Source organism: Podarcis raffonei, chromosome 14 (genome assembly GCF_027172205.1).
Source record: "Podarcis raffonei isolate rPodRaf1 chromosome 14, rPodRaf1.pri, whole genome shotgun sequence".
Taxonomy (NCBI): domain Eukaryota; kingdom Metazoa; phylum Chordata; class Lepidosauria; order Squamata; family Lacertidae; genus Podarcis; species Podarcis raffonei.
In genome coordinates, this window is record NC_070615.1 from 31694038 (window position 1) to 31722022 (window position 27985).

Here is a 27985-nt window from a genome sequence, read left to right on the forward strand (position 1 = left end):
GTATAAAAATTCTCATGTTCTACATCCAAAACAATACAAATTAGAGCTTTACATTCAGTCACAGCACAGCTAAACACACTCAGAAGTCTCCAAGACACTGAGATAACGGAACTACCGGTAATCATTTTCTTCTTCTTACAAGTAGGATTAGTCCTCCATAAATGTGAGATTTTAAACAAGCTATGTTTGACCTCGTTTGAGTTTGGAGATACTTCCCACCCTCTTTTCCGGATGCCTAGAGAAAGTGAAGTATTAAAAAACCAAACGAGCTAGGTTGGTTTATTTTGAATTTTATTAGGGTTTTAAAAAGGTATCTATTTCTCCAGCAGGGTAAGTCACATTTGAGGATTGCAGGAGTTCAGTTTCAGACAAAGGAAGAAGAAAAAAATCAGCTTTGCATTACTTCATTATAGCTCATGTGTTTTAATATTTAAATTGAACTTTTAGTAATATGCAAGCCAAGCTCAGCTTCAATGCAGGATACACTATTATGTAAAATCTGCCCCACATTCATGTTAAGTTTGGTTTACATGGGGAAAGAGATGAGACAAACGTCACTGGAAGGCATTCAAATTGAACCAGGTAAAAATGCGGAACTGCAATCGACTAATTTCCCACCACATCCCAAAGCGCTAAACATGTCTGTTTTACAATAGTCTTATTCTTCCAGAAGTCACAACCAATGGAAATAATCGACACTGGATATTTAAGTTAATTCGTTACACACCCATTTCCCAGATGAGGCCATCATGCAGTCTAGCTTTTTTGTTTGTTTTGGCAGGAGGCTGAATATTTCAACAGCAAATACAAGGGTTTCAAAAAGCAGTAAAAATAAATTTTGTCGAAAGACTTACAAGCACACACACTATTAGTGCAGCTAGATTATCAAAGCCAGCTTTTCTTTTACCAAAAAGGAAAAAAATGGCACCAAAAATATATTAAAAAAAACGCTTGACAAATTTTGTTCAGAGGAGCTAGACTGATAGCAAAGCTTCAAAGCATTAGTGAACAGAGGAATTATTATATTCTATCTGATAGGGGTTGAGGGAAGAAGAACTCCACACATCAAGATCCACATTTCAATCTTTTCAAACTCATTAAGCGATAAAACAAACGTATCGTATCCTGCTCCAACTAGCATTATGGGCTGGCCCTCACTTAACTACTTTGGAGAAAACATACCACTGATCAGAAAAACCCAGTGTTTAGTGAAGCCCTAGAAAAACCTTCCTCTACTAGTTCTGTACACCTATGAACTAAATCAATTTAGGAGTGAGGGGGTTGGGGAGCATAGCAGTGGCAGACGTTATTATGCGACGTTTGTCCATTCCAGGCTGACTGCTACCAAAAATACAAGACTCTGCCCAGTGTTCTGGGCTTCTCAATTAAACAGTCTCCTATGTTTCTGAAGTGCCACTTTTTTTTGGCAGAAAAAGCTGGTGGGTAGTCAGGTTTTTTGCACTGTGGTCTTAAGTCACTACGGCACATACCAGTGTGAATTCTCACGATGGAAGCTAGTTCTAGACCACATGCAAATTACAAATGTCACACAGAAGCCGTGGTGCACTTTTTTTAGGTCAACAATAGTGAACTAGCTGTACATACATTGGCAACCTTTAGAAAGTGTCGTCTCAGGGTTTGTTTTAAAATTCACGCATAGTATCATGAACTACAAACCTGTAGCCACAAACACCACGTAACTTTAAAAAAAAATTATTTGTTTAGCAACTCCCCCAAGCTGTTTGTATTTTAGCAATACTTAAAAGCTCTACAAAAGCAAAAAAGCAACATGCTTCTTGCAATGCATGTTCCTGGCCTCAGGAAGTTATAAGAGTATCCTGTGGTTCAAAGCAGACTTCTTCTAAATGGTGACAAAAGGGCACCTGTGCCAGGACACCTCAAGGCTGAAAAGGCAGAAAAATTCAAGAGCTACTTGTGACTCGGTACCAGCCAACTAGTCATGCTGTTGCATCCCACGATTCAACAGAGATCCCCGTAGGTATTCGAAGCATAAACAGATTCCCCCCTCCCCTGCCTCACAACAGCCATTTGCAGGGCGCTTCCAGCCAGGAAGATCCACATGCATTTTGAGCTCTCCATCCTGTTAAGTGAAATGGGGAAGTGACCATGGGGGGGTGGAGACCTGGGTTTGCATATGCATTATACGGTGTAGAGAGGGTCCTGATGCCGCCTAGCTGGTCAGGCCAAGAAGTTTAAATTGAATTACTTGAAGGCTAGGCTGCTTAAAAAAGCCCCCAGTTATGGAAGCAGAAAGTAGGCAAGACATCATTCCATTCACCACTTGATTAAGACTGGGAAGATCTCAGGAACTAGGCATGGCTGGGGCCTTCTGCAACAACTGCCTCAGTTCACACATAACAGTAGCTAAACCATGGCTTAAGTGTGAATAGTTTGAACAAGTGGTGCAAGGGTCCCTGGACTGAAAACAGCAGCCACAGCGCCCTGCCCAAGGTGCCCCGCTAGCCAGGGTTAAGCCATAGCTTGGCTTAGTGTTGCATCCAAATCAGGCCTGTGGTTTTGTCTCTCCCAAAATGAGAAACCAAGAACAAACCATGGCTACAGTTCATGGCTTGTCTGCCCACTGAAAGCCCAGGTTCGGGTGCACCACTAAGCCAACCATGCCTAACTTCACTGGGCAAAGAGAGTAACAGCTGCAATCTGGAACCAACCAGCCCACTTCCTCAGTTGCGCTAAGCCACTGTTCTGACTTACCGTTACATGCAAACTGGGTCACTGTCACCGGTTTCTTTCTCACACAGGTGGAGGAGAATAGCCCTTACATGCTGGTCCTCTTCTAAGCCTCCCTTCAGCATTCTCCAAGGTTCACTTAGCTGATCCAACACACCACATGACTGACATTGAGAAAACATGGTACAGCCAGAAACCTGCTTCACCAAGGATGCCACAGGGTGGCCAGGGTGGCAAGAACTTGGCTATTAGCTCACATTCAAGGCCAGGCCAGCTTAAACCCAAGACTTTTCTTTCAGTTTGCATCTGCTGCATATTGCACTGAAGCCACTGGAAACATTTCAGGATTATCTCCTAGAGAAATTTGTTTCATGGGACTTTGAAAACAGTCACATCTTGCCCCTGTTGGAAGACCTGCACTGGCTGACTTTGGTGATTTAAGTCATGTCTCCTTAAGCGGCTTGGAAGTCACACTCAACACAGTGGGAAAACATCCAATACCCTTTAAAAAAACAAAAACAAAAACTAGTCCCATCCATCCATTTCCTCATCATTCCACAATGATAATTTCTTCACAGGAAGCACACAATACAAGTCATGTAGTACCCAAGCCACCTGTTCGCCCGTGACAGAACATGTTCCTCTGTGGCAATTAATGAAGAATTATGCTGATTGCTTACAAGGGAATACTCAAGTAATAATGGGCAATCAGCTGAAAGACTTCCAATTAAAAGTTCTTGGGCCAGGAGGGTGTGGGAGGTGAGACTGGTGCAGCAATGTCAGAGTTCTCACACACACAAAGCAAATCCAATGAAGATCCTTTTTAGCACTGATTTAGTTTCCATTGCAGAACCATCGTAGAACCTCTTTACATTACCACACGGCCACCATCAACTGCTTTGGGAACTTAAAAAAGGGTACAGGCCAATACTTAATTATAAATTTGCACACTTAACTATATAGAAATTAATGCGCCCAGTAGAACTTTTAAGAAGAAAATATTTATATATATATATATATTCAAAAAAAGAAGCCTGCAGGTCTTACATGCCAAGTCATGTTTTTGACACTGTTGTCAAAATGGCAGTACTGTTGAAGCAAGTATTTAAACACAGCAAGAAAAAAAAGGACAGAAAAGCATTTCTATAACCAAATAAATGTCTGATATTTCCTTTTTCCCTTTAAGAGTACAAGTAAGGTCACTTTTTAGCCTTGGAACGGATGCATGTTCTGCCTGCGATGAGCTTGCTAGCTACTACACAACATTGGAAGTCCTCTGCTAAAGAAATCTAAATTTGAAGAAAGCTGTAGTTACGAGAGAAGAATCTACTGTCAGTACGTAAGCTTTCCTTTATGGCAATTATTGAATCTGTGTGACTTGGGAGGAGAGCGCCTCAGGTTTGTTTCCCCAGCAGTAGGTACGCTGCAGATCGAGTGCCTTTAAAGCAGCATGGGGAGGGGGGAAATGAGGAAGAGGGAGAGGTGGGGGTCAAAAGGTTTTGCCATTTAGATCATACGATTGCGTTTATGGGTTGGGGAGTCCGTAATGCCATCACCACACTGGGCTGAGGTACGCTTTCTAGTTCCACCATTGTCCAAGTGGAGTGCCATTTCTTCGGATATGAAAGTGTTCAAGTCAACGTCATGGAGTCCATTTCTCCTTCGACTACTGTTGGAGCCGCTGCTCACATGAGTGGGTGAGCCCGGGGTACTCGAACGAACACTTATACTAGCCATTGCACCACTAAGACCTGAAGGAAGGAAGGAGAAAGCAGAAATTAGAAGAGTCAGCATCCAAAAAAAGCCCCATCAGCCCAACTCCAAAGTTAGACAGCATTTGTCTTAAGGACCGTTCCCAACCCTCATGACCTAAAGATCAGCTCAAAATAGGAAGTCTCCTCCTGCAAAACAGCCTGCAACGTGACTGGCAGAATCAGAAACCACAAGTCACACAGAGCAATGTACAGTGTATTTCAATTTATTAACTGAGGCCTAGGGATCTTCAAGTGCTTTATGACTTTTGAGGTTCTCCAGAGAGCAGCCCAGTGGGCATAATCAAATCAGTTAGGAACATTAGAAGATTCCACATACTTTTCACATGCAAGAAATTCAGAACAAGTTGGAACAAGTTTATGTAAAGTACTTCCTGTGGCCACAAGATCAAGGTCAAAGACTGAATTGGATTTCCCCCCCCCCTTGAAATTTCTCTTATGCAGATTAGGGTAACTTACACTGGAAAATTCTCTTGTGCCCTAATTTAGTATGTTGACATAACAACAGACCTGTTGGATCAGGACAAAGTCCATCTAGGCTCAACACCCAATTCTCACAGTAGTCAACCAGATATGCCTCTGAGAAGCCTGAAAACAGGGCCCAAGTCTACTTGAATTTAACAGAGACCAAAACTGCAGAGCCTGCCAAATATTGTACTTACAATGGCCATTCATTGTTATTAATGAATGTATCAAGCAGAAAACCTTCTTCACACATAAAAAAGTAATGTAATTTTGGGGAATGGGGATTTTCTGCCCCACAACACTGATCACAACCAATGTCCTAGTCCAGCCTTGAGCCCCCAGATCTTGTTGGACTACAACTCCCATCAGCCATCTGAGGACTCAATATTAGAGAAGGCCACCCTAGCCCTCTTGAGGCTTGCACGGATGTGTTTTGCTTCAACCAGCATCTAAAGGAAGGTATCATTTCCTGGCCCCCTTTTCCCTTCCCATGTAGAGTGCCAATTCAGGCAAGACTGGGAAGAAGGCCAGGTTCTTGGTTGCCTTGGTAACCCACAATGTTATACAAGGGGTTGGGAATTCAAAACATTTTTCCAACTCTGTGTTCTGGTCACTTGCTTAAGCCACAGTACAAGAATTTCTGAATTGGGGGCAGCTGCTTGTTGTCTTTCTGTGGTACTTAGGAATCTGCACTTTTGTTACTTGTCAGAGTGTTAGCGGTAGGTTCAACAACCATATAAGGGTGATCTGGGTAGGTTTATGAGATAGTCACATTGAACTTGGGTAACACCAAAGTCAGTCATTGCAAAAGCCACAGCTTGTCTACCTAACATCTAAACCAGGCATGGCCAAACTTGGCCCTCCAGCTGTTTTGGGACTACAACTCCCATCACCCCTAGCTAACAGGATTAGTGGTCAGGGGTGATGGGAATTGTAGTCACAAAACAGCTGGAGGGCAAAGTTTGGCCATGCCAAATCATGGTTATGCTTGCTAGGTATTAATGCTGCAACATCCTCATCAGGCCATACCAATTTCTGGGGAAATATAGTTACCAACTATACTGAAAGATACACAGTTTGGGGAGGGAGGGCTGTTCTAGGCGAATATCATTTTATCTGTATATCTCCAAGAAGCATGTCAAGACTACAAGGGGAAAGAATTTCAAAATTCCATTGTCTGACAGCAGAAGGGAGCCTAAAGGACGTAGCACTATTCCCAAGCAAGTACATGACAGAATGAGATGCCCCTTTTAAGGAACTTGGAGGCAGCCTGCTAGAACAGCATGCTTTTAACTAGCTAGTGGGCTTGTTGTCCAGTCACAGCTTCTACCTAAGAACCTAAAAGCCTGCTGGTTCAGGCCAAAGGCCCATCTAGCCTAACATATCCTGTCCTCTTGTGCTATTGCTCAATCGTGCATGCATTCAGAGGCATACTACAGTAGTACAACAGCACATTTAAAGTAAAATGTTTTAGTTGGTGCTAAGTTTCAATTCACCTTGGCAGATAAGGTTTTACATGTTTATGGTATTAACAGTGTCGCGCAAAACAGGTATTTCTAGCACAGGCTTTATGGATATGGTCTGGAGTTCTCCAAATAGTCTGTTGCCCACCCAAGCCCCATCAGCCTTATAACCGTACACACAGACAGACAAGGTTGCAAAGAGGTAACATGCAGATTTATGCCTTGTAGCAGTGTGGAACAATTTTTAGGGCCAGGCTGTTAACCTACACTGGCACATAGCTCTAGTCAAGAATCTGGTTGATCGGTTGCCACAAGGTGAGTGATCAATTAGGTTTAAATTTGCATATTTCAAGACCCTTAATATAGGTGCTACCAAAACCTTAAAAGATGATGGTGGTAATACCCTGCCCCTCTGACAGGGTTGTCCCAGCCAGCATAATAAAAACACAGCAAACATCAAACATTAAAAACTTCCCTATACAGGGCTGCCTTCAGATGTCTTCTAAAGGTTGTGCAGTTATTTATCTCCATGACATCTGGTGGGAGGGCATGCTACAGGGCAGGTGTTACTACTAGGAAGGCCCTCTGCCTGGTTCCCTGTAGCTTCACATCTTGCAGTGAGGGAATCTCCAGAAGGCCCTCGGAGCTGGACCTCAGTGTCCAGGCTGAACAATGGGAGTGGAGATGCTCCTTCAGGTATACAGGGCTGAGGCTGTTTAGGGTTTTAAAGGTCAACATCAATACTTTTGAATTGTGCTTGGAAACGTACTGGGAGCCAATGTAGACTTTTAAATATATATGGTCCGGGCTCAAAATACCAGCCATTAAAAGCTACTTTCACTATTAAAGGTTTGGTTTAGTTCAGACATTATGTCTGTAGCCGTATTTTAAAGTAGCCACGGTGTGTCTTTTTTGCTTATTAATAAGCAATCAAGTCACAATGATGCTCAGAGCTACATATTTACAAAAAATAAAATACAGTACAAGAGAATGTGCTTCAGTCAGATGATAAAAAGAAGCATAAGTTACTACCAGGTCGTGTTACTCTGCTTCAAGGGTTTATACTGAAACTTTCAGCCTCAGAATGATAACTTTCTATAGCAGTTCTAAAATTCACAGAATTTATTCCTGAAGAGCACAGATTTGACAGCAATGATTTACAAAAGTCAACAGTACTCCCTGATTCAAGAGCACAAGGTTCAAATCACATCCATGTTGATACCCACTATAGACCTCTGAAATACTTGTTTCATTGAACAGTCAAACTGTTATGGCCAAATGCTTGCACAATAAAACTGAATGTGCACCGACAGTATGTAGTTTCCAAAGGCAAGCACTTGCAAACCAGCAGTCAAGAAACATACTGACAGGCCCCTGAACGATACTGGATCAGAATCCAGAAGAATAGCATCAGCCTTCTGCAACAGCAACAACAAAAACCCGTGGCACTGTTAACAGAATGTAGCAGATGCATCTGACATAGGGAATTGCCTGAAGAAGCCTTTGTTAATGAACACATTGTTGAGTAATGTGCACCAGGGTTCTTACGTTTGCATCTCCCTGCTTTCAGATCTGACAAGAAACAGTTGTCCTTACCAGTCACCAAAGAATCAGCCACATGAGAAAAACACCTTTTGCCTCACCTCCAGCCTCTGAAATATTTCCAGATGGTGTCACATGAGACAAGTGCCCTTCCCTGCAGGAAGCCTCAGAGGTGGGGCTATCTTATTTCCAATGAGCATTAGCTCCATCAATTTAATTCCTAAACCTCAACCAGTCCCAAATAAACTTTTCTTAAAAAACAAAGGGACACCTCCAAATCCAACATTCTGCTACACAGGATTCCCAGAGGAAGGAGGAAAGAATATCTGACCAAGTCACACATTCAGAAGACTAGCAAACATATATTCCTTTGAGTTTCATGAATTTACACACTAAATTGGGGAAATCTATCAACTCAATTTAATAAATAATAATAATAATAATAATAATAATAATAATAATAATATTATACAGTTAAATATATAAAAATATACTGTTTCATTTCATGGGAGGCCACGTGGTGCCCTCTAGACTCCTATCATCCCAACCTGTGGTCATTTCAGCTGGTGAATTATAATCCAGTATCTGGATAGCAAGATTTTAGACTTGATCCAAGCTTAATTCCATGTAACCTACGCAGCAATTTGAACTTGAGAACAAAGAACTTCTTATAGAAGTCGACAAATTCAGTCACTGATGGCAATCACTTCTCTGTCCTAAGCAGCAACTCTCAACCAATGTCCCTCTGTTCACTTATAGGAGGCTGTCTTACAGAGAGTCAAGATTATTGGTTCATCTAGCTCTGGAACATCTACATTGACTGGTAGTATCTTTCCAGTGTTTGGCAGAAGTCTCTCCCAGACCTATCCAGAAAAGCCATCCAACCAAACCAGTGAGTTGCTGAGAGGGACATGACACTGGGCTTTTAAGAAGTAATTTCTACTTATTCCAACATCCAATGCAAAGTGAGAAAAGTCCCCATCCTACCACCATATCCTCTACACATGGAAGACACCTGGGAGAGGAGGGGGAGAAGGTATCACTAATAATGGCTGGCAACAAAGCCAAGCCAGAAAATTGTGGACACGTCTAAAGATAGTCTGCTGCCACATTCTGACCGAAATAAATACTGTTCAGTGTAGAAAAGTTGAGGGTTCAGTCCACAACCAACAGAACCTATCTCATGAAATGTGACGACAGAGGGTCCTATACCCCTCGCTTGCTGGTTAACAGGAGTTGGTAATATGAAGTGAAGCAACTCCAAGTACACATTACTGCGCAAGTGTACCACAGCTAATGGCAAACCAAGGGGGATGAATTATCGCTTAACAAAATAGTTAACAGAATGGAAAACTGAGGCTCAAGTACCTGAAAAAGTATCTTCTCTAGTACTGCTCTACCCATCTATTAATATCTGTTCTACTTGTTAATCTGACTTCAACTTCTCTTGGGCAGGAGATGAAATGGCCCCACTCCCCCTCAAAGTACAGAATTCCTTCCCAAATGATATTTGATTGTCCCTCATGCTGGCCTCATTGAGGCACAAGTAAAAACCTTTATTTACTCAGGCCTTTGGTATGTAATTGACCCTTCTGCTGCCATTGCTCTTCTGCACACACTCTTATGATGTTAACATTTTTGTTGCTGTGACGTGTGTACAATAGTGTTATCGTTAGCCACTCTGTGCCTCCATCGGGAAGGGCAGGATATGAGTATGGGGAAATGAATTAGTATTCAAATTAACCCTACTCTTGATCTCTCCCAGCTGCCAGAATGTCACTGGAGAATAGACAGACTCCAGGCCACTCAAAGTTGCTCACAACAATATGGGAGTCAAAAGCCAGGACCTGAACTGCACAACCAGTTCTCTGTGTCTGAGCAGGTAGCCACACCAGTAGCTGCAAGCCCTTATCCTGCCAAGTAGCAAGCCACTTTGACATGGAAAAGACTTTTGAAAGCTATTTGCAAGATGGCAGGAAAGCCCCATTGTTCAGAGAGAAATACAAATAGGGAACAGGGCACATCAAGCCCATCTGGGATATGACCCAAAGTAGCTTCTCCTGCTGCAGCCAGTGTGTCAATATATTTCCACAGTGCACCAGAGAAACATCAGATGCAGGAGCCAATGGCCCTACAGGCCTCTCCATAGGTTACACACCCTGTCAAGAAACATCCTTTCTCCCTACCAGAGTCTTCAACAGTCCTGCTTCGCACCCTCCTTGGAGTGAAATGTGTTCTTGAACTCCAATAAAGCTTGTTTGGCTGCATTATACCTGAATCTGGAATGTGAGATATGGGCACAAGAACATGCATGCCATGCTCCTCTCTGAACTTTCCTGCATTGAATGGGAAAGCCTGAAGGGGCCTTCTAAGTGTGTCTGGGCAACTGGGGCTCCCAATTCTGGAATTTGCTTAGAAGTCCCTTTCAGACCTCCCTACTCAATAAAGAAAGATCAGTGAGGGCATGTGGAGAGGCCAGTGTGCACACCCACTATTTGTTTTCCGAATCCCCATTCAAGCACAATGCCTGAACAGGGCCCAATCTGCTGATGGAGTTGTTTGCAGAAAGCACAGCTTTTCTAGGCAACAGCTGTCAAAAGAGGCAAGGCAGAGATGGAATCCTCCATGTTCAGGGCAGAATTTTAGAACTGAAGTTGCTAAAGTCAATGAGAGTCTCCTAGGTAGGAAATCCGAGAAAAGGGGTCAGTAACACTAAGCTTTTCTATCTAGGTTTTTTGACCCAAGTTCAGAAGCACAACTGACAATATGTTGCCATGACTGGCCTGGTGCTTGCTGACCCCAATGACCCTGGTTGAGATTCAGACAGACATGTCCTGAAGGTTCTTGTTAGGAAAAGGTTTAGATAATCTTAACAAATAAAACAAAACAATCTGAGGGTTTAGACTATACACTTAACCGTGTTTGCCACCTAAGTAGTGTAATTTCAGATGACTGTGGGGACCTCCACTGTGTGCACAAGCTAGAAATAACCAGAGCGAAAGACCTCAAGGAAGGAAAAACCCACAGCAACCCCATGTGGACTAAACATGCTACATGGCCAGGAAATGCTACCCAAGGCAATGTAGCACAGCAGTTATGAGTACCAACCTAGGACTTGTGGGGACAGCATTCAAAAACCCCTAAGCCATTCCGCTTCACTGGGTAAGCTTGGGACAGTTATTTCTCAGTCTAACCTACTTCACAGAATTGTTGTGAGGATAAAATGGGGAGTGGGGGAACCACCGAGCTCCTTGGGAAAAGATCTGATCTAAATGTAAGAATAAGACTGTAGGGATAAAAATGGAAAGCCAGGGAAGGAATAATGGAATGTAGTATCCTACCGGGGGGGGTGGCATGATGGCACCCTAAACAGAAGCATTCCAAACTGCAATAACTTACCACAACCTGAAAGAGTTTCTATTCTAAAGCTACCAAAAAAGGACAGAGATTTCTTCAGTTCTATCTTCCAGACCCAGCATATATCCAATTAGCACCTCCATCAATGCAGAAACATGCCCTAATCCTGGTCAATGGTAGCTTTCAATTCAATACTGGAACTTCAGGTTGTTTCTGAAGTCTTATTCCCAAGCACAAAACCCCACCACGACATTACTAAGCAGCAAGGCAAACACGAAAAACCAGAAGCCAAAACAGCTCTACCTTGTTCCAGTTCATAGCACAGCTATGCCTACCTAGCGCTGCATTGTGCTCTCTGACTGGCAGCAGCTCTTCAGCATCTTGAACCCTGTTTCAGGGATCATTTAATTGGAGATGTGGGGAACTGAACCTTGTGCTGAGATATAAGTCATTTTTCTCAATCCCAGACACAGCCAAATAGATACACAAATACGTACGTAACAGAAAGCCTGAGAATGAGGCGTTCCCACACACTGGATATTTGCACTCCTACATGAGAAGGTAGAGCATATTCCTCAGCAATATTGGCCATGTTAGTAAAGAGTTATAGTTAGAGTTAGTAAAGAGTTATAGTTAGCAGGCATTTCTTGCAACTATAACTATCTTTGGTATTCATCCAGAAGGAAGCGAAAGCTTGCAATTACAGCCACAAAGGCTAGGCATCAGTTTGCAACCTAGTAACAGAAGCACTTCCCATTTCCATCTTGCTTTGAAAACATTGGAAGACCAGTGTGTTTGTGGGAGGGGGATTTCAACAAAAGGCTCTGCCAAGATACACCTGTCTCTAATTCCAGTCTAGGCCAGTGGTTTGCATAATTTGAAGATGAATAGTAACCCAACTACAATCCATGCTATTATCTCAACAACTCACTATTTATATTAGCTTACCAAATGAGGACTTGAAGCCAAGAACACCTGCACAATTACAACCCAAACCACTAATGCATGATATTTAGTCACCACTAAACAAGCATGCACTTCAGCTCTCTTATTACTATAGGATGATTAGTGGGACCTGTGGGAAATGCTATCAGTGATCCAAACAATGCTACCCACAAGTGTCCCAAGGCACACTACTGAATGTTTCCCTTAAAAATACACAGTGCTTTGCTCTATTAACATTGGGGCTCTCAAAGTATTTTCTCAGGCTGAAGGCCACATTCCCTTCTGGTCAACCTACTGGGGTTGGGATTGGAGGGTGACGCAAGAGACAACAACTTTACCTTTGTACGGTTTCTACATACACACACATGAACACACACACCCCTCCATTTTCAACCCAGGCAAGCAAGTCATTATTGGAGTTCAAGGACAATATTTCAAGAATTTAAGCCAGCCAGGCAACAACAATCAAGGAGTGTGAAGCAGGTCCAGTGAGGGGTGTTGCCTGAGCAAGGGAAAGAGGGGCCTGGAGGGCAACATTCAGAACTAGAGCCTGAAGTTTCCATTCCTGGTTATGAGTTGCACCAAAACTTTTTTTAGAAAAAAATCTTGCCTTGCTGTGTTTATCCAAATCTAGGCAACTTTTAGAAGGGCATCATAGCTTATGCCTCTAAAAATCAAAAAATCAAACATTAAAATGTGTTTCTTTCCCTCAAAACAATGCAAGTTAAATGTCACCTCTATAGTATGTGAAGTTAAGCAAGTGTGGGTCTGATCAGTGCCAGGATGGGAACCCAAATAAGCTATTCTGGAAGATCAGGTCAACTTGTTCTTCAAACATCCATTATTGAAATACCCACACCTCTGAAAGCTTACAACCCTGGCGTCTTCCATCTTCTCGAAACTGAGTCATCAGTAGTAATTTATAAGAGAGCTTGCAATCATTCTAAATCAAGCCTCCTCCCCCATACATGCAGGTGACTTCGAATGGTTTTCTATTTCAGTTGCATCAGCCTGCACTTCAATCTGAGCATGTCTGCACCACTGGGATCTTTTCATAGGCATGCACTCAAGTGGTAAGTTTAGCACTGTGAAACAAGTAGAGAATAGCATTTCAGCAGGAAGCATGTTCTTTTCTTGCAAGGATGAAGGTGTCCAAACAAGCTAGTAATGTTTTAAATTCCTCCATGCCGCAAGAAAGCTTTCAAAGTAGTAAGTACACATTCATTTGACTGCTGGCCAGCTACAGATTCCAAATTCATGTACACTTAGCCAAAAACAATCATGCATCACATTAACAAATAGAGAGCATGGATGCAAGCCTCATCTCATGATATACAAGAAGGTGTCAGCCAGTGTACCCAAGTGAAAAGTCTACAAAGCTGGAACTACTTTCACCTAAATTGCACCTTAGACTTTATGATTCTTGCTCAAGTCCCTGGGAAGACAAAATGGCTGAAAGCATGGCTTAAAGAGCCACAGGAGCAAGGCTGTCCCATGGACAAACAAAAAACCGCTTAGCAGTTTTCTATCATCAAGCAGCATATCCATTTTGTTAAATAAAAATAATCAATTAAACTCCAAAACTTAACATTTTTGAAGTGCCCCCTTTTCCCTCTGCTAGAAGAGGGAAATGAAGAAAAGTTTCTTCCTTTTCCCAACATATGTTTCTTAAGCCCTGCTCAACTATGTTCATAACAAGCAAGTGGTTTTTTAGTGTGTATGGAGCTTGCAGAGTTAAGGAACAGTGATTCAGAGCTATACAACCCTTTGATACCAACATGGAATATTCACTGGAAAGTGCACTAAGCAGTTTCCAGGGCAAGAAACAACAAATTACTCTACAGCTAGATGTGACTGCAGAAAATGCAAATGAGGTGTCAAGCTACTAAGAGCCAGTCCAACTGTGCCTTTACTCTTCATGTTAGCTGCCGTAACACCTCACGGTCATTAAAGAAGTTAAAAGAGTGTAGAGGCGTGAGCTTTAAACACCCATTCCTATGAAAAGCATTGAAAAAGCCAGAACCATTACCATGGAGAGCTATGGCTTCTCGGAAGGGCTGCAAGTCCGTCTCCACAGAGGAGCTAGTTTCTGTCGAAGTAGCTCGGTTAGGGGATACTACAGTTAGTCTTGGGGGAGCTCTAGAGTTTCGTGGAGGAGGCGCTTTCCCACACAGGAAGCTGATTAAGTCTTCTCTGCGAATAGTTCTTCTGCGCTTTTTAACCCAAGCCAACACATCCTTGTTACGACGCTGATAGCCAATATGGATTCCTACATCGAAACTCCGCTGATGGGCATCCACGCTTTCTGGAAAAAGAGACAAGAATTTTAGGAGGTGCATTAGATACACAGTTAAAATCTGCTTCTGGAGTCAAATACTGACTTCATGTGACTCACTTAAAACACTTTTGAGCCTCTTTGTGCAACCTGTGAAAAGTAGCACTAAATGTATGGTTTCTTTGCTTCCCCCTCCACCACTTCCCATGGAGTTGCACACATTTGAAACTGGTTTTTGTTTTAAAACATCTTTTTCCTGCGTGAAGTTTCTGTAAACATACAAGTGTCCTTTTAAAAGTTGTGCTCTGCTGGATGCAGCATGAAGGCAAAAACTGCTCTGGTTTGCTGAGAAGGGGGGTGAGGGGAGAAGAAGAAATGCAAGTTCAGTCAAAAGAAGCATAGAAGTTAAAGAAAAGGAGCATACAAAACAAGCTGCCAGATGTCCTGGCTTTGCTCTCTGAGAATGTTTTTTGTCCCAGGGTGAGGAGATAATAAAAATAAAGGCAAAACGGGAAGCATTTATTTCATGATTATGATCATAGTTAGAAAGATTGGTCTGTTCCCTGTATCCATCTCCTCGTTGTCTCACTCCAATGGGATTAAAATGCGATTTAATCCTATTAAACTTCTGTCTGATTAAAAAAAATCTTTTGCCAACCTGATGCCCTCCACATGTTTTGAAGAACAGCTTCCGTGAGTCCCAAATTTATGGCAAAGTTTGGCTTAAAAGGTTAAGCACATAAACCACATACCTAGTAACTGTATAGTATTGATTGTAGCAAAGTATTATTTGAATCTTTTAAGCTGACAAAATCTTTTTGGGGGCAACACTGACTAAAGTTCTTGCCACACATTCAAGAGCATTGTCTTGTGCTGCTAGAGGCATGCAATGTGGAAAAGCAGTGGCACACTCTTAGAGGGTTTCATGTGAACCCTGATGCATAGTGGTGCTCGTTCAAATTGGGACGGTGAGCACAGTAATATTTAACACAGAAAAGTGTAACCTACAGATAGTGTCAATGCTCATTAACTCAAGGGGAAGATTTGGATTGAGCATTTTTGAGCACACATGTAATTTTACCCCAGTTCTGTAATATCCCAAGGTAAACAGACTCTTGACATCAGACAGAATCATTAGGAATAAGTTTAGGAGTCAAGTACAACTTTATTAATCCTCCAAAAGGGTTACCAACATCACATCTGGCAAACTATTCATGCACACTACCTAGAACAAACTATTTCAAATTTCAAAGTGGCATGAAATTTTTGAGGAGAAATCATTTATACAGAAATACTCCTCAAGCACTGCAAACTGAACTGCTCATTTTACAAACATGAACAAACAGGAAATCATAAGACTTGCCTAGCCAACACATGGAATCCAGCAACTGATTCCAACTGTCTCAACCCAAGCCAAATGGTATCCATGGTAGATCATTCTAGCTCTTGCAACCGGCAACAGACTACAGTTTACACATTCATGCTTTCACGTTTGATGAAAGCAGCACCCAACAGTGGCCTACATGTATGATCAAGACACACTAGATCATTCTCCTATCAGTTCAGCTCAAACAGAATGTTTTTCAACCAAGTCAGTTTGCATATTCAGCAGTGAGACCATCAGGTGTTGAGTAACCATGCACAACAATGTGACCCGGCCCTTGAGCTGCAAACAGTGTAGAATATCCATTTATTCCCAGGAGAATGCCATGGGGCCTAGCCCTGCAATCTGAGTAAAGCCAGAAATGAGAACAGCCATAAGTTGTATCAAAACTACTCTGGCAGTTTGAAACTGCACGCATGCCTTAAAACTCAATTTAAAAATTGTTCCATTCTTCCAATTCAAGAGAAAACTATATATGATGAATTCTGAAATAATATCAGAACTTTTGGCATATGCAAGAGGCTTGCTTCACATAACCATTGTGCTTCACACAACTCCACCCATTCTATTACTGGATGAGTATCCATTCTTAACAAGACAATTTAAGCCATTTAGCATACTGTACCAAACCCCTTTTCACTGCTAGATGTTGGGGGGGGATCTACACCTATGAGAATGCTCTAGAACAACTATTCGATTTTCACACTATATGGCAATTGCATTTCCAAATTCATTCACAAGTCAGCCAGAGCCCACTATTCAGGATATCCACAGCTGATATCGTATCAATAGGATATCAAGATGAGTGGCTGTTCGCATGGGGTTCAGAACTGAACTACAGTCATTCTGCTGCTGACCCAGCAACTTATAATGCAGAACTATGACTACTAGGAAGAAAAAACTCCACAACCCGAAAGCATTTGTATGAGGAGAATATTATGCCTTTCAGTTTCTTTTATGAAGTCTCATTAATAACCCTTTGGTAGAGTTACAAAATGTCTTGAAGTAACTGTTTACTGCTGATTTATTGCTGTTAACCACTGCAGGAGGTGCCCCATGGCTATAGCATTTGCTCATGGCCAGTGGTAGTTTGGTGTTAAGTGATGGCTACAAGCACCAGGAATAATTTACAGGAACTACAATAAATTACAGTAATCCCTACCCTCCTGCAACCAACACAGCTTTTAAAGAATTGTGTTTATTGTATTTCATATACAGTATCACTTTTATTGTTCGACACCTTGATGCTTAGGGGAAGTAGATGTTTAAAGCAAATGAACTCAGTCAAGAGAGCCCTGAGTCACTTCCTCCTCTCTGTGTCAACTAAAGCTGCCAGGGGTCAGTAACAGACAGATGACAGCCAAAATCAAGCCAGACAAACAGATCACAGAGGAGGATAATGGGGGTAGGCAGTAAAAAGAAACAGGTGCAATCTGACAGCCACCTTTATGCTTCTTGAGAGGGAGGGTGAGGGTAAAACATCTGCTATTTAGTCCAGGCAGCACCATACTGCCACATTGTACAAGGGTTTCGATTACAGGCAACTTTTAAAGGCAGCAATTGAGGTGTGCACCACCATCAGTTATTAATCTGAAGTGCCATGGTGTTTAGGCCCATTACCACCATCTTAACTTTCATTTATGAAACTTTGTTTCAATACACTTGTCTTATTTGTATCGGTGAATTAGGAGAGTATCGGTGAATTAGGAGAGTAGACTGGGCAGTTTCATCAATTTGATCCCAATCTGAACAAAGATTGTTTCCCATGGGAAACAAGCAAGTCTAATAGTCTCCTTACATAAGTTTTTTTTATAATGGAATTGCATGCATAGAACTAATGTTAAAAGATGCTTCCACGACACAGAAATTGCCAAGGAAGCAAAAGCAAATTTCTCTATCAATATACTAATGCTAATTACATTCAAGTTATATAAAAAGCATACTGAGCTGCTTTTCAACAGTAAATACATATCTGCAAAGGTGAGACAGAGCAGTATGAGAAGTTACGCAACTCACTTAACATGTTTAAGTCCTACTTTCTATGACTGCACACTGACAACCATCTACACTTGTATCTGCCCTCTACACAGATACTTCAGCTAGCATCCAGAATAGACACACTCAAGAGTTGTATGACACTACATTCCAGAGTTGCAATGACAAGAAAAGCTTATGATCTTCATACCAGCCAAGTAGTCACATGTCATTTCAAGCTGAAGGAACTGAAAACAAGCCTTCAGCTTTGTTTTTAACAGACCTTATAGGGAGATTTCAAAACATTAGCACTACTAACAAAAAAAAAATGGTAAAACTATCATGCTTTTACTGGGCATCTTCAACCACTAGCAAACTACACAATTACTGGACCTATATATTAGAAACACTCCTAAAATTTGCTTGACTTGCAAAATCCTCAGCACAAGTTTTTACCTGCTAAAAAGTGTTGCAAGTTTGCACTTTCAATCCTATCCTTACTGAATTAGGAAATACATGCATTCCACTTTGTCCTTGGCAACTTTGTAAATTGCACTGTGATTTATCAACAGCAATATATCAGAGTGAGAACTACAGTCTTAGACTGACACTCCTTGTTTTTACACATCTTCCTATTCTGCCTGGTGCCATTACGCTTGGCATGATTGTCAACAATTTCCTTACTTGGGGTTAACAGACTGACCTCCCACTGAGCAATTAGAACTACCACATTGTATTGACTGGGTGACCAAAGCCAGTCCAGAAAGCAACTTGTTTTACCTTGAAAGGCCACCATCAGTAGGATCCAAATGAAGAAACAGTTGTTTACTTGATGTATTATGAGTAATTGAACGGTGGTGGATGGACATTTTTGAAGGACTGCTAACACATATACATGTGAAATCATGTGTGTGCACAGTGTCAAAAGGTACCTGTGTCCATTCTTGGTGTGGAAATAGCAGTACACAAGTCTGGCAGTAAATAATAAAATTGACACCTTTTTCCTAGTCAGATTCATACATTTAGAATAGTATTCCTTACTCAAGGAGCTGTTCCAGTTTTGAAAAGATTAAAGCAGATTTGCTACCTTGATTCTAAGCACCCTTTGAAGATCCAACTGGAATTAATGTTGCCATACGAGCAGAACATACACACATAGATCCAGCTACTGAGGTTGAGGTGGCAAACTCAGTAAGAACAGGGCTATGTGCAAGACAATGTGAATCCATGACAAAAGCCAAGGAGTTGCCTCTAAAAATTATCAATGTGTCAATTTGAAAGTCAATGTAGTACAGTGGTTAGCACGTTAAAGGAAGGACTGGGAAGACATGGATTCAATCCTGCACTCTGTTAAAGATCACTGGGTGACCTTGACCCAGTCACTCTGAGTCAAACCTACATCACAGTATTACTGAGAGAATAAAATGTGAAGGACAAGGGCACATGCTACCCCAGTGTAAGAAGAGGAAGAGCAGGAAGCAAACAGCATTTATATACAATTTTTGCTGTACTATATAACCCTTATAAATTACATGTACAGATAGGTCAGTACTAACTTCAGTTACAGATGGAGGGTGTAAAGAGAGAGTCATCTACACAAGACTGCCTACTGAGTCCATAGCCAATACATCTACTAGAGATTTCACAGTTCGCCTTTTTACAGTACAGGGCTGGGCGATAACTGGTTTTCAATATCACAGTAGATCACCAACTAAACATCATAATACATCGCAATATCTGAAATAAGTATGGAACTATGTAGAAGCATTGGCTAGCTTCATGGTTTCTCCCACATTGTGATTTCACAGTATATTGCCAGGTCAAAAATTATGACTCTGGTAACACAAAATGGATTTCAAACTGGTTTTGGACAATTTGTCTACCTATTTGTGTAGGGAAGAGCTGTAGCTCAGCTGAAGAGCACATGTTCTCCATGCTTAAAAGGAGCCAGTACCTGAAGCTGCGGAGAGCCACTGCTGGTTGGTGTCAACAGTGCTACTGAAGTCATGCTCACTATAAGGCAGCTTTCTGTGTTCCTATGTTCTATTCTATGTTCTTATATGTTTCTGTGTTCCTATGTTCTATTCTATGTTCTTATATGAGAAGATGGGATTTCATGAGAACCTCGGCTCAAGAACTAGTGCTGCTGCATTAGCACTGTCACAATTTCCTGCAGTATCCTGCAATTTAAGTGGGCTGGGCCACCAGACTTAGTAAACATCCTGTCCCAACTCCACCTACAGTCAACTTTCCACAGCTTTGAGCAATGCTCCTGCACTGTCCTAAGCTGCCCTGTAGTACTCAGTGCACCTGTTCCTACCCACTTTCTGCCTTGCACAACTGATGGGCAGGATGCAGTTACAAGACTAGCCTAGCACACAGGTCTTTTGACTCCACATGGCAAATTAACGCTTCACTCTTTACAACCCAATTCCATGGGTTTTTATTTTTATTTTCAACAGGTACATGCATAAGGCAAGTCACTGCTATGACACAGATGTCTTCCCTTACCAAGCAATAAACAAGCAAAATGGAAGCTGGCTGCACAAATAAGGAAAAACAGCACTGACTAATACTATCGGCTGAGTTGGCAAAGACCTCCCTTGATGACTAAGAGCTTGCCATTTTGAGTGTTGCATTCCATTCAAACCACTACACACTGGAAGCTACACCATCTAATTACACCTATTGCTCTATAGCAAGTTACTCACATGATTGCAGAAAAAGTTAAGTCTGACTAAACTATTGTTACCCCACCATATTGGGTTAAACGTATCAAAAGGGTAACCTGTGGTTTACTGAAACTGAAACCATTTTGTCAGATGGCCAGTTACTTCTTAAAGAGTCTCCTTATAGAAAATGGGAGCAACTTCAGACACAGTCAGTAGTCCTGTCTTCAGTTTTCCACCATGAGTGGATGGAAGAGAACATGTGAACCTTATGGAGGATGTACCAGTAGCTGGCAAGCTATTCTAGTCTCAGTGTGCTAAGATTCCTATGCTGGTCTGCAGTTCATAAATCAGAAAAAACCCCAACCCACAAAAACCCATAATCACATTCTTGCCCCCTTCTCATATAAGACAAAGCAAACACAAACTGATCCATTTAAGTCTAGCAGCACAGCACAGCTCACTAATTTGAGGGATGAACTGTTGCTATTTAGTTATATTCCGCTTTCCCCCACCCCATTGGTACTCAAGGCGACTTACTGTTAAAAATACAAATATGCAGATAAAACAGAAAAAGCTAAAAACATAGGAATGATAATCATTAAAAGTAAAAAGAGTAATATTAATACCCTAGCAGTCAGTATGCACGCTGTCTTCTGTGACTGCGAGAAGGAACTAGATGCTTTGTCATCTACATTCTGGATGCCAACTGATTTGCAATTCACTCAGTGTCACTAAGATTTAAGGTTTTTTAGAAGACAGTATAAATAGCACCACACTACTACTAGATCAGTTCTCTCCAATGTCAGCTACTACACAGCCAAAGTGTAGAATCACTTTGTTCCTATGGGAAACTATGCTATAATGTCAAGCTGGAAACTATTCTAGGAGTCAGCCTCCCCAATTCAAGGCTGTCTGCTTGTAACATAACTTAAGGGTAGAGATTTAACCACTTCTAGACTTCCTTGTAGACTCCAGAAATTCCTCTTCCAAGTGTGCAAATCAACTTTCTCTTGATTCCTACAAGAATGGAGGCCTTAGGGCACTGAGTCACAAAGCAACTTTTCATCCAGTAATGTGCTAGGTGACTCAAGACCCCCATTTCGAACTGTTCAGAAATTAGCCTGAACCACACCTAGGTTTCTTAGCTGAATAATACCTGTACTCCATATCCAAGGGCCAGGTGTACTACAATAGGTGAGACAGAAGCATTCTGCCACTTTACAGACAGACCAAGGTAATTCTGTCTGTGTTGTGATAATGAAGAACCTAGAAAGCTCTTAGTCATTCCTATGAGGCAGAGGGTCAGAATGAAGGGAATGAAGAAACAGATGACATCCTGGGGCACCTCAACATTCCTGTTCTAGGGATAGGAAAACTGGTGCTCTAGGTACTGTGGGACTCCCAATTTGTATCAGCACTGACCATTGGTCATACTGGCTTGGGGTGATGGGAATCCAACACCTGAAGGACCATGGGTTTCCCACCACCATTCTATTCTATCACAGTTAGGTCTCAAGGCTTACACCACCAATTCCACACTCTATAACCAAATCCACCGAGGAAAAGGTGGCTCTCAGACTGCCTTATGCACAAATGTTCAGCAATACCTAGGTGTTCTTAACTTACAAGGCTCTTTTGGTCAAAACATAGTTTGAGAAAGGCTTCTGTAATGAATGGACCTTATTATCTCAGCGCACTTGTTCCTAAAAGGCATTCGGACCCAGGTAGACCTAACAGACTGCTGGTAATGCAGGTCAAGGACAATGCAGCACAAAAATGGCTGACATTCAAGATAGGGAAAGGAATGGACAGGTAGGCTCCAAACACTGGAGCAGATAAACTGATTCATTTCTTCTTCCAAGAACTTTGGCAACTGTCACATCAGAGTACATTTGGCTCTGTCATTCTGGCCAAAGACTCCTTACAACGAAGATTTTGTCACTCACTCACAATTCACAATGCATCTCCAAGAACAGTGAAGGGCATGATTCAGTAGCTTCTATCTATACGATGGAAGCAGAAGGCACTCAATACTGAGTTATTTAGATGCAGGCACCTCAAGACATATTATAATTAACAATTATGAACACTGAAAATATCATGGCACCATACTCCAGAAGTGTTCTGTTTTCTAGAATGGAAACAGTTCTCTCTACAGTGTGCAGCAGTTTTCTGGGAAAGGGTGGAGTAGGCCTTATTCTACAACATACAGCACTGATTTCCAGACCTCAGCATTCTCAAATTTATCATTTATGAATCACTCCTCTCTTCCCAGAAGTCTATCATACATGTCTCTAGTCTGGGAAATACCCAGCTACACACTGCAAGTCACTACTTGAAGGCCACTGTTCTTCAACCTTGTAGTCCCAAGAGCACCTGGACTACTGACTCCCCAGCCAGTTTAGCCAATGGTAAGCGATAATGGGAGCAGTAGTGCAGCAGCTGGAGACTCAAAGTGCTAGACCATTTATAAAGAACTATACCCCTGTTACCCTCCTAATCAAATATGCAGCTCCGCAACATTGCATTTTTGCCAAGCTATCTGTAACCACCAGCACCCTATTTCCATATTTATTGTCACAAATATACAACTGCACTGTCCAGCAATGCTCACTAATTGTGTGGGAAGGCAAGAGGGAAAACCTGGCTGACCAGCCTAACTTTGAAAGTGGCAAGTTATTCTGCTATTTGTAACTGCAGTACCACAGTCAGGTAAAGCACAGCAAACCTTTACCAGACTGAAGAACCGTGTGGCCACAATTTGTGCAACTACCACAACAGAAACAGAGAGGGAGGGAGCAGGAAACTGCAAAACAGTCAGTGTGATGTAGCGGATAGTGTTGCGCTAGCTCCTGGGAGACCAGGTTTTAAATCCCCACTTGGCCATGAAGTTCACTAGGTAGACAGTCGCTGTCTCACAGTTTGGCCGACCTCACATGATGGCTGCAGGATAAAATGGGGAGGGAGGGTTGAACTATGTATGCCACCTTGAGCTCCTTGGAGAAAAGATGGACTATAAATGCAATAATAAAAATAAATAAACTAACTAACATTTCCTAGCAAACACATTCCTCTGGCCCTGGTGGAGCAGAAATGCCCAAGAATATGAAGTGAAGACCAGTATGCATTTATTAACAAGACTATGATTTGAAGGAGGTAAGAGATGAAGATGCACAGCATGACTGTCAAACCACACACACGCACAAAAATAACTCAGTTATTCCTCTATTGAAGTCCATTTCCTACTTGTCCTCTTCAGGCCCCATTCATCCTGCCACCCTCCCCACAACCCACTACCAACCTGAAATCTCTCACCTTTGTACAGATTGGTGACAGCAGTGGCTGCATTCTGGAATGGGACCCACAAGGAGAGGCCGGGCTGCTGACACACACGGTCTGTGCGGGGGGGGGGGGTGCCAGGAGGAGGAAGAACAAAAGAACAAAAACGAGAAAATGAAGAGAGAGAAAACCACCTAACTCGTTTTTATCTCTTTCTCAGGCTCTGCTTATGATCTGTCACTCAGACCCTCCCTCGGCCATGTTGGGCTTCGCCATTTTGTTCAGTTGCCTGGACGGAGGAGGGAGGGGGAAATGGGATACCTTTCTTGAAGGAGGGGGACAAAAAAGACTGAAAAATCAGGATATGAAGCATCCTGGAATCAACCAAGTCTTCATGGAGGGGGGAGAGACTACTGGAACCAACCACATGTGAATGGAGGGGGGGGAGTAAAACTGCTTCCCCTCACGTAGGGGGAGACTGGAAGCAGGAGGGGGAAAAGACAAACACCATTAAAAGGAAGGGGGAAAGGGAATCCTACAATAACTCGCTTTTTTCACGTCGTCTCCTCTCTCTCCTCCTGCCACAGGCCCCTCCCAACCCGAGTCTCCCTCTCGCCATTTTGTCGGTGGGAAGGGCCGACGACGGGAAGCTGAAGGGAGGGGCCGGGACGAACCCACTTGCCAACTGCGCGGGGGGGGGGGAGAAGGAGAAAAGAACGAAGGAGAAACCAACATGCCTTTCTCCCCCTCCGCCCCCCACCCTCCTTATATTTATTTCGTGAGGGGAAAGAAAATGGGGCGCGAGGCGAGAAAAGGAGGGCGGAGGGATCCGCCTCACGCCATTTTGTGTGCGCGCCCGCCGTGTCTGTGTCACGGCGGCCGACTGGAAAGGCCGTGACGGGCGGGCGAGGCCTGGGAGGAAGGAAGGCCGGCCGGCCGGAGGGCCCCCTGACAAGCGCTTCCCGCTCTCCGCCCGCGGCCACTTCCTCCCCCTGCAGGCCCCGTTCCCACGAAAGAGAGGGGGCAAAGGAAGCGAAGCAGACACGTCGCCGCCTCTGCCCCTCACACACGTATCAATGAACAGAGACCGCACGTGTGTACGTACACGCGTGAATGCCCAGATACACGAGAAGCGCGGAAGCAGGAACGCGTGAAGCACGCATACACACGCGACTGCGCACGTATGAACGTGCCGTGTATTAGCTACACGCATTAGCGCGTACACGGGCTTCTCCTTTCTCGCCCTACCCCAGGATACTCAACTGCCCCACGTAGAGGCAGAGGAAACCCCCTTCTCCTATTAAGCTGCCCATGGAGACCCGTTTGTTCTTCGACCTGCTCCAAACCCGCCAGAATCCTCGTCTTCTCTAACTGTGCCTCCTTAATAGGGGGGTCCCCCTTCCCCAGCTCCATGCCAATTGGCTTCCCCACCCCGTCTCCTTCTACGGATACCAATCTTCCTCCAAAAGCTCTTCGACCTACCCCGAGAACCTCTCCAGGGTCTCCTGAATGGGGGTCCCCCATACCCCTACATGAATAGGGGTGCCCTTCCACACACCACGCCTCTATACAAGGAGGCCCCCACTAACCACAAGCTATTCGACGTGCCTCCAAATCTCCTCCCCCATAAATGGAGGTCCCTATCTCCCTGCTCCCCCCACCCCCAACATAATTAGGGGACCCGCTTCCCCTCCCCCATGAACTGGAGATACCTCCTAAAACCTCAGCCTCTCCTCCCCCAAAAGAAACCCCTCCCCCATGGCCCTGGCACTTCCTCTATGCCTCCTCCCTCCCTCCCAGCCATCTTGAGAGGGGGCGCTCCCCGTTCCCTCCCCTCCCCCCCTTCCATCCCTCGGGGTCTCCCCCTCCCTTCCTCCTCACCCTTGTAGAGCTGCGCCACGGCCGTGGCCGAGTTCTGGAAGAGGTGCCAGAGCTTCTGCTGCTTGTGCTCGGGCTGCGGGGTGGCGGCGGCGGCAGCTGCGGCGGCGGCGGCCTCGTCGTCGTCCTGCAGCTCGGGCGGCAGCGCCCCGTCGTCCTGCTCGGCCTCCGCCAGGCACTGCCGCTCCCACTTGCTGAACCAGTGCTCGGGCCCGTGCAGCTCTTGGATCTCGGCGTCGCCTTCCTCCTTGGCCGCCTTCTCCTCCATCTTGCCTCTCCCGCTTCTGTCGTGCGCCGCCGCTCAGCTACCTAAAGCGGGCGCCTCTCGACGGGGACGGGGACGCCATTAGCGGCCCCATAACGACGACGACGACGACGACAACAACAAGGCCGAGGAGCGTCCGGCCCCTCCGTCGCCTCCGACCACACTGAGCCCGAGACGCCGCCCCGAGCGCACCAAAAGGTGTCACCCGAACATGCTGGCTGGGTGATTGGTTGGCTGCGGCCAAAAAAAAAAGGAGTGAAAAGAAAGGCTGAAAATCCCGCCTCCTCTGCCTTCGCTACGCCACTGCCGATCGTCCCTTTGGACGCCTCCGCAAGCCTATTGGGCGTCTGACGTGTCCATCAATGTCATAAAGGAGACGGAAACGAGTCGGGTCTTTTTTCTCTCTCTCGCTTTCCTTCCCCCGAAACATATTATGAGCATTAAGGTTGGTTGCGGCGACAAAATGGAAGGGAGGGAGAAAAAAATAGGAGTGGAGGGGCTAGTCTGCGCAAGCGCGGGGTGGATGTGAGGGAGTTCGGAGTTCTCTAACTCCCTCGCTCGCCCTCTGGTCTATGCTTGCGCGCAGGCGCAGCTGCTTTCTGTCTCTCTACTTAGCGTGTTGTTCTGAGTTGTGACCCTCCCCTAAGAGGAGGGTGGGGGGAGGGGCGCAGAAATGTCCAGAGAGTTCTCTTGTCATTGCAGAATAATTAATATTTTTATGATTTCTGCAGATTTATCAAAGATTGATTGCAAGTCTTCCTTCGTCCTTGATTCCACGAGGCCCACTTAATAAATGTTGATGAACCTATGGCCGCGGAGGTGTCATTTATTTTATTAGGCGTATGTATAAATTGGAACTCATTAAAAAAAAAAAGCATAAAAACTTTTATAACATTTGTGGTTTAAGATTGTGTAGATCGTCTGTGCACATCCTAACTGCCTTATGAACACAAATGTATCATAAATGTGCAATAAGAAATGGCATCTTTATTATACCTCCACCCATCGGATGGCAGTTAGGGCATTCCAAATTTAAGTAGCTATTATGAAGCAAGCCAATTTAGCCATATGGTGGAAATCATGTAATTCAATAAGAGAACCTAGTGACCAATACTGGAGGATATGGAAATTGATGGTGTTCCTATGGGGTACTAGTATTAATGAAAAATCAGCTTTGATTGTTGGGTTGGCTTCCTCTTCCCAACACATTTGTGTCATTTAGAATATAGAAAGAAATGGGCAAAAGTTTATTTCAAAATAAAAGCAGATTATATAATGTGACGCCATGGAAAGAACACAATTTATATTTGAAAGATTACTATACAAAAAGTCAACCTCTTACAGTTGCAGAGATTTAAGTACGTTTAGAAAATAACCAAATTTTATAGCTGCTGGATATCAATTGGGATCATTTCTTACAAATATACAAATTAAAAATGAAGCAACAAGAAAAGTAAGAGAATGTGAAAAGAAAGTAGTAAAATACAGCTCAATGGATAAGAGGATAGTTTACCTTTTATACAAAACTTATATTGAGAATCAATTTTGCTCTCCCCCCAAATAAAAAAAGCTGGTGGGAATTAAATTGGGATATAATACAGTGCTTTTTTCTGATGGTACCCAAGCACCTTTTTTCTAGAATAAAAGCACTGGTTAAAAGTGTGGCACTTATTGTAACAACTCTTCATGGTGAGTCCTGGCACATTTTTTCTAGTAGAAAAGCACGGGATATAAACATTGAAGAGAACAATGAAACATATTATGGGCAAAAACAGCATGTAAATTTCTGTCAGCAACTACTAGGGAACATCCACTAAAAATTGTTTATGGATGATGCAGTATTTAACACTGAGGTGCCTATCTTATATACAACCCAATAGCTCTCTCTTCTGTTGGAGAGGATGCCAAATTTAGGTACATAGCAACATATGTGGTGGGACTGTCCACAAATAGGCCAATTTTGGAGGGACATTTGTAAAGAGATATCTCAGATTACAGCTCAGAC

At 43.3% G+C, this 27985-nt stretch overlaps 1 protein-coding gene across 3 annotated transcripts; it reads right to left on the minus strand.

Moving 5' to 3' along the window:
• Positions 1 to 274: 274 nt before the first annotated feature.
• Positions 275 to 26220, minus strand: HAPSTR1 (HUWE1 associated protein modifying stress responses). 3 transcript variants are annotated; one of them, XM_053366092.1, is made up of 4 exons: positions 25719 to 26217; positions 23874 to 23954; positions 14283 to 14558; positions 275 to 4460 (listed from the first exon to the last, which is right to left on the minus strand). In XM_053366092.1, the coding sequence occupies exons 1-4, from the start codon at positions 25981 to 25983 to the stop codon at positions 4216 to 4218; spliced, it is 867 nt and encodes a 288-aa protein (XP_053222067.1). In that variant the 5' UTR covers positions 25984 to 26217; the 3' UTR covers positions 275 to 4215. The 3 variants fall into 3 exon arrangements, with proteins under 3 accessions (XP_053222067.1, XP_053222068.1, XP_053222069.1); XM_053366093.1 differs by lacking the exon at positions 25719 to 26217 and adding an exon at positions 24377 to 24587; XM_053366094.1 differs by lacking the exon at positions 23874 to 23954 and having other exon boundaries at positions 25719 to 26220.
• Positions 26221 to 27985: the final 1765 nt, after the last annotated feature.

Excerpts from the sequence above, each read along its gene's own strand:
- HAPSTR1 (XM_053366092.1), bottom strand. The coding sequence starts at position 25,983 with ATGGAGGAGAAGGCGGCCAAGGAGGAAGGCGACGCCGAGATCCAAGAG. Across the intron at positions 14,559-23,873 it reads TGTCACCAATCTGTACAAAG|AAAGCGTGGATGCCCATCAG; the intron begins GTGAGAGATTTC and ends CTCTTTTTCCAG. Across the intron at positions 4,461-14,282 it reads AGAAGCCATAGCTCTCCATG|GTCTTAGTGGTGCAATGGCT; the intron begins GTAATGGTTCTG and ends TCCTTCCTTCAG.